Source organism: Tachysurus fulvidraco, chromosome 19 (assembly GCF_022655615.1).
Source record: "Tachysurus fulvidraco isolate hzauxx_2018 chromosome 19, HZAU_PFXX_2.0, whole genome shotgun sequence".
Taxonomy (NCBI): domain Eukaryota; kingdom Metazoa; phylum Chordata; class Actinopteri; order Siluriformes; family Bagridae; genus Tachysurus; species Tachysurus fulvidraco.
This window is the reverse complement of record NC_062536.1, coordinates 20,434,613-20,439,612: the sequence shown is the minus strand read 5'-3', so window position 1 is coordinate 20,439,612 and position 5,000 is coordinate 20,434,613. Positions and strand designations below refer to the sequence as shown.

Below are 5,000 nucleotides of genomic sequence, written 5' to 3'. Positions count from 1 at the left end.
ATGGTGTAAACCTGGTCACATCACTACTAAGAACAGATCTGCTTTAAGGACATTGAGCTGTGAGCCCCTAGCATGAGGCCGTACTATCTGCCCAGGGAATTCTCGTATGTTATTGCGATAGCTGCGTATATTCCTCCGTCTGCCGACGGTGAATCGGCATGCGATGTCCTGCATTCTGTTGTTAACAGACTGTTAACACAGAGCCCAAACGCCCTTCTCATTGTCTCTGGAGATTTCAATCATGCCCCTCCATCCTCCACTCTGCCCACATTCACCCAGCATGTTTCCTGCCACACCAGAGACAATAAAACAGGATTTATTTTATGCAAAGACAAAGGAAGATCGGATCACAACCTGGTTTATCTCCAACCTGTGTACAAACCCCTTGTACGCAGGCAACCAGCTGCCTCCTACACAGTGAGGACATGGTCTGATGAGACCAGTGATGCTCTGAAAGACTGTTTTGAAACAACTATGTGGGAGGAATGTGTAATCCTCATGGGGAGGATATCGACAATCAAACAGACTGTATTACTGACTATCAACTACTGTGTGGAGAATACTGTACCTACCAGGACTGTACGGTGTTTTCCCATGAACAAACCAAGGAACATCCCTAATGTAAAGATTCGCCTTAAAGAGAAGAAGAGGGTTTTTAAATCAGGAAACAAGTAAGAGCTGAAAACTTAGAAAGAGAATTGAGAAAGAAGATCAGGGAAGGAAAAGCATGCTACAGGAGGAAGATGGAGGATCAGCCGCAGCAGAACAACATCAGTGGTGTGTGGAAGCGGCTCCAAACCATCACTGGTCATAAGGAGCCCAGTTCTCAGGCTGAGGGTGACCATAATTGGGTGACAACACCCCCCCCCCCCCCCAATTGGAGTGGAAGACGCTGTCATCTTCCTGCTAAATCAGTCTGTTTTGCCGCTGGAAAAGGCTGGGGGCTCAGTGAGAGTCATGTATTATTGCCCATGCTCTAGTGCTTTTAATACCATCCAACCTGTGCTCCTGAGGGATAAGATGGTGTACATGGGAGTGGACCATCATCTGTCTGCCTGGATATTGGACTACCTCACAGACCGATCACAGTATGCGAGGACTCGTGACTGTGAGACTGACATGGTTGTCTGCAACACCATCTACACTGAAGACTTCATGTTCCGCTCAGCAACCTGTCACCTACAGAAGTTCTCTGATGACTCTGCCATCGTCGGTCTGATCACAGATGATGATGACAGGGAGTACAGAGGACTGATCCAGAACTTTGTGGACTGGTGCGGACTAAATGCGGAGAAAACCAAAAAACTGGTGGTGGATTTCTGTAGGCACAAACAAACTTTATTACACTCAGTGATCATTCAGGGAATGTGAGAGTGGACTGTTACAAATACCTGAGTGTTCATCTGAACAGCAAACTGGACTGGACTGGACAGACAATACTGAGGCAATCTGTAAGAAAGGACAGAGCAGACTCTTTCTGCTGAGGAGACTAAGGTCTTTTTGGAGTGGACAGCACTGGACCTGGGCCTCGATGCTGTATCTGCCAATTGAAGAAGGAGGTCAAGGCTCAGAGACTCCTTTACCACAAAGATCTGGCTTGGACCAAAACTCCCTGTCTAATTCTGCAACAACGGGCAACCTGGGACTTGACCAACACATGTTTCTACTAAAAGGCGAGTCTGGTCGAAATTACACCCTTTTATAAATCAGTGCTGCAGGCTTGGAGGAACATCTTAAAAGTGGAAAGAACTGTAGATGAAGAAGGGAATTGGGTTATTGAAGAACCCCTACTCTTAAATCCGGTTATTCAGACCAGACTGTTGTCTTCAGCAACTGTGAGAGCTTGCCTTCTAAGACATGGAGTTACGAAGCTGGGACACCTGCTGGATGGAAATGGTTAGAGACCTGACTAGGCCCTTAAAATGGTGACAGGCTTGCGATCAACACGTCTCATTTCCAAGATGAAGGATAAAATCTTCTCTGTGCTACCGAGCAGCTATAGAAACTTTATTGTAAGAGGACCTCGAAGGGACAAACAGGACTTTCCCAAAATTAAGATCACTCCAGCTGTCAGCGAGGAGCAAGAAGAAGACGCCAGTGGCTCTGTTTTATCCTTAATACCCCTAAACTGGGAGATCTGGAGTCAGAACTAAAGAAAGCACTGTACTTTATCACAGTGAAAATAACACTCTTGCAATCGCTGAGACAGCAAAGAGTGTCAAAGTGGCCAGACCTGCTGGGACCAGACTTCCTTGTGAGAGACAGGTGGAGAGTCCGGTATAAGCCTCGCATAGAGAAGCGTACAGCTGATTTATTCACAAGTAGATAGCTACAGACAGACATGTGGCACACCTGAGTATAGCAATAAGAGAGTAGGTTTTCTACAAAAGATGAGGATTTGGAACACTTGTTTTTAAAATATCTAAGATTGCTTAGGCCTACAGCTCATTTGCACAGACTCGGAGGGGATGCTGAAGGCTTTAGTGAAAGGAAGGCTAAGGTTTACTGTATATAGTACAGACTTAATAATAATGCAGAGGTTTGGTGTATTAATCACGTCTTACGTTAGTTTAATAACGACTAGTCGGTGTTTAACTTCGGTGTGTGTTAAGTATTTGTGCTTGTATTATTTACTGAATTTATTTGTGGTTGATTTTATTTTTCAATTTATTTATTCTGTTTTTTTTTATTTATATTTATTAGCATTTTTATTTCCTCCACTATTTATTGTAAAATAGAAAATCTTGCATTGAACGTTAAAATAAAGGCAAGGTTAAACCTCTCTCTCTCTCTCTCTCTCTCTCTCTCTCTCTCTCTCTCTCTCTCTCTCTCTCTCTCTCTTTCTGCAAACACACACATGCAAAAGTAGGGCGGTTGTACACTTCCTGTGTGAGACCTAAAGAGGTGTGTGATGCACCGTCTACACAATGAGAGGATGCTAAACAATGTTTTGTTACTTTAGAGTGAGAATAGCAAACAGGAGTCTCTCTCTCTCTCTCTCTCTCTCTCTCTCTCTCTCTCTCTCTCTCTGTCTCTCTCTCTCTTCCTGTCTCACTGTCTGTCTGTCTCACCCTCTCCTCAGTGTGACAGTGAGATACGCCACTCCACCTGCTCAGAGTGGAGTAGGACCTGTGCAGAAGAAAAACACAAGGTAACACATCCTCTCTTCATTCATCACAAACAGGTTTTTTTTTTTTACAGGAAGTGACCTCGGTGGTGTTTAATCTGCTGCAGGAAATGGGTTAAAGTCTTTATGTATATCGCATATAGTGTGTTTATATAATATAGAGCTATCTTTAAAAATGTCACGAGCAAAGATCATGTGTCTTAATAATGTGTGTGTGTGTGTGTGTGTGTGTGTGTGTGTGTGTGTGTGTGTGTGTGTGTGTGTGTGTGTGTCAGGTTGCCAGGTCCATCCCGATCCCCGGTGGTGGGTAACAATAAAGCTCCGCCTTCAGCCAGTTTGAATCGCAGGAGTCAGAGCTTCAACAGCATCGACCGCAACAAACCACTGCAGTATGCTAGTGGGAATGACCGAGGTGAACACACGCACACACACACACACACACACACACATGTATATACACACTCACACTCACACACACACACATGTATATACACACTCACACACACATGTATACGCACACACACACACACACCTGTTTCACTCCTTATAGAAATAGAATAGAAACACTATCCTCTTCTGACCATTAGATGGCATCATCTCACTAAGTACTGCTATAAAACAGAGAGAGAGAGAGAGAGAGAGAGAGAGAGAGAGAGAGAGAGAGAGAGAGAGAGAGAGAGAGAGAGAGAGAGAGAGAGAGAGAGAGAGAGAGAGAGAGAGAGAGAATATTGAAAACACTGAAATGATAAACGGTTATAAGAAAGATGGAAATATATAGCGAGAGTGAAATAAGAGAAACTGATCCAGAGAGATAGACAGATTGAAGGACAGAAAGAAAGAGAGAGTGATAAAGAGAGAGACTTAAAGACAGGCAAAGGAAAAGATAATGAGAAAGGAATAAAAGCAATTGAGTGAGTGAGACATCTAAAGCCACATGAGAGAAAGACAGAATAAGAGAGGAAAAAGAGAAACGATGGAGTCTGAGAAAGAACTGACGGAGAGAGATACAGAAAAGTTAGAGAGAGAGGGAGAGAGAGAGAGAGAGAGAAAGTTAATCTGAATGACTTTTTTCCTGGTGAATGACGAAAATGGCAGGTTGCTATGGCAACAGCAAGCAGACAGTGTGTGTAACTGTGTGTGTTTGTGTGTGACAGATTCTGTGAAGTCCATCCCCCTGATTGGGGGGGTAAATGGCAGCGTTGGTGGTCAGCAATTAGCATCGGCCATTCCCTCCCCGACGCCGGGCCAATCATGGCGCAGCAAGTCCATGAACATGAAGCACAGTGCGACATCCTCCATGTTAGCCAGTAGCCCCACCTCCTCCCCTCCCCCTCCCACTTCAGACAGGTCACGCCCATCACTCGCGGATGGTTCTAAGTCAGTACCAGGGAACCAGCGCTCGATGCTGGAAAAGTTCCGACTGGTCAACACACGGATGGCTCTTCAGGAGGAGGACGACCTGTCGGAGTATGGGGACGAGGGCGGGACCTGCCCCAAACCACAGGGCAAGATGCCTACACTGTCCCCTTCACCCTCAAACAAGAGCACAGCTAATGCTAACACCACTACCACTATTGCTGCTAACAACAGTAAGAACGCTATCAAATCCTTGCCTCAGCCCAAAGATGACAAGAGTAATAAGAAAAGCAAAGCTAGCACGCCCCCTAAAGAGGAAGTGACCTCAGATCCGGGTAAGAAGGCCTCCAAAATTGCTAGCCTCATCCCTAAAGGAGGTAAAACAACTGCAGCGAAGAAAGAGAGTGCACTTCCTGCTTCCAGTGGCATTCCAAAACCCGGAGTGAAGACTCAAGTGGCTTCAACCAAACCTGCACCCGAAAAGATGAAAAGCTCCAAAGGGGGTCAAGGGTACTAC

At 45.2% G+C, this 5,000-nt stretch overlaps 1 protein-coding gene across 7 annotated transcripts in view; it reads left to right on the top strand.

Annotated features, from left to right (window-relative positions):
- The window catches only part of nav3 (neuron navigator 3), a 175,244-nt gene that overhangs the window by 132,081 nt on the left and 38,163 nt on the right, over nucleotides 1-5,000 (top strand). For all 7 annotated transcript variants that reach the window (XM_047803938.1, XM_047803936.1, XM_047803939.1 and 4 more), the window contains 3 exons: nucleotides 3,083-3,151; nucleotides 3,403-3,539; nucleotides 4,282-5,000. The exon at nucleotides 4,282-5,000 is cut by the window's right edge and continues 203 nt beyond it. In XM_047803938.1, coding sequence (XP_047659894.1) covers nucleotides 3,083-3,151; nucleotides 3,403-3,539; nucleotides 4,282-5,000 — 925 coding nt within the window. The remainder of the gene's footprint in view (nucleotides 1-3,082; nucleotides 3,152-3,402; nucleotides 3,540-4,281) is intronic.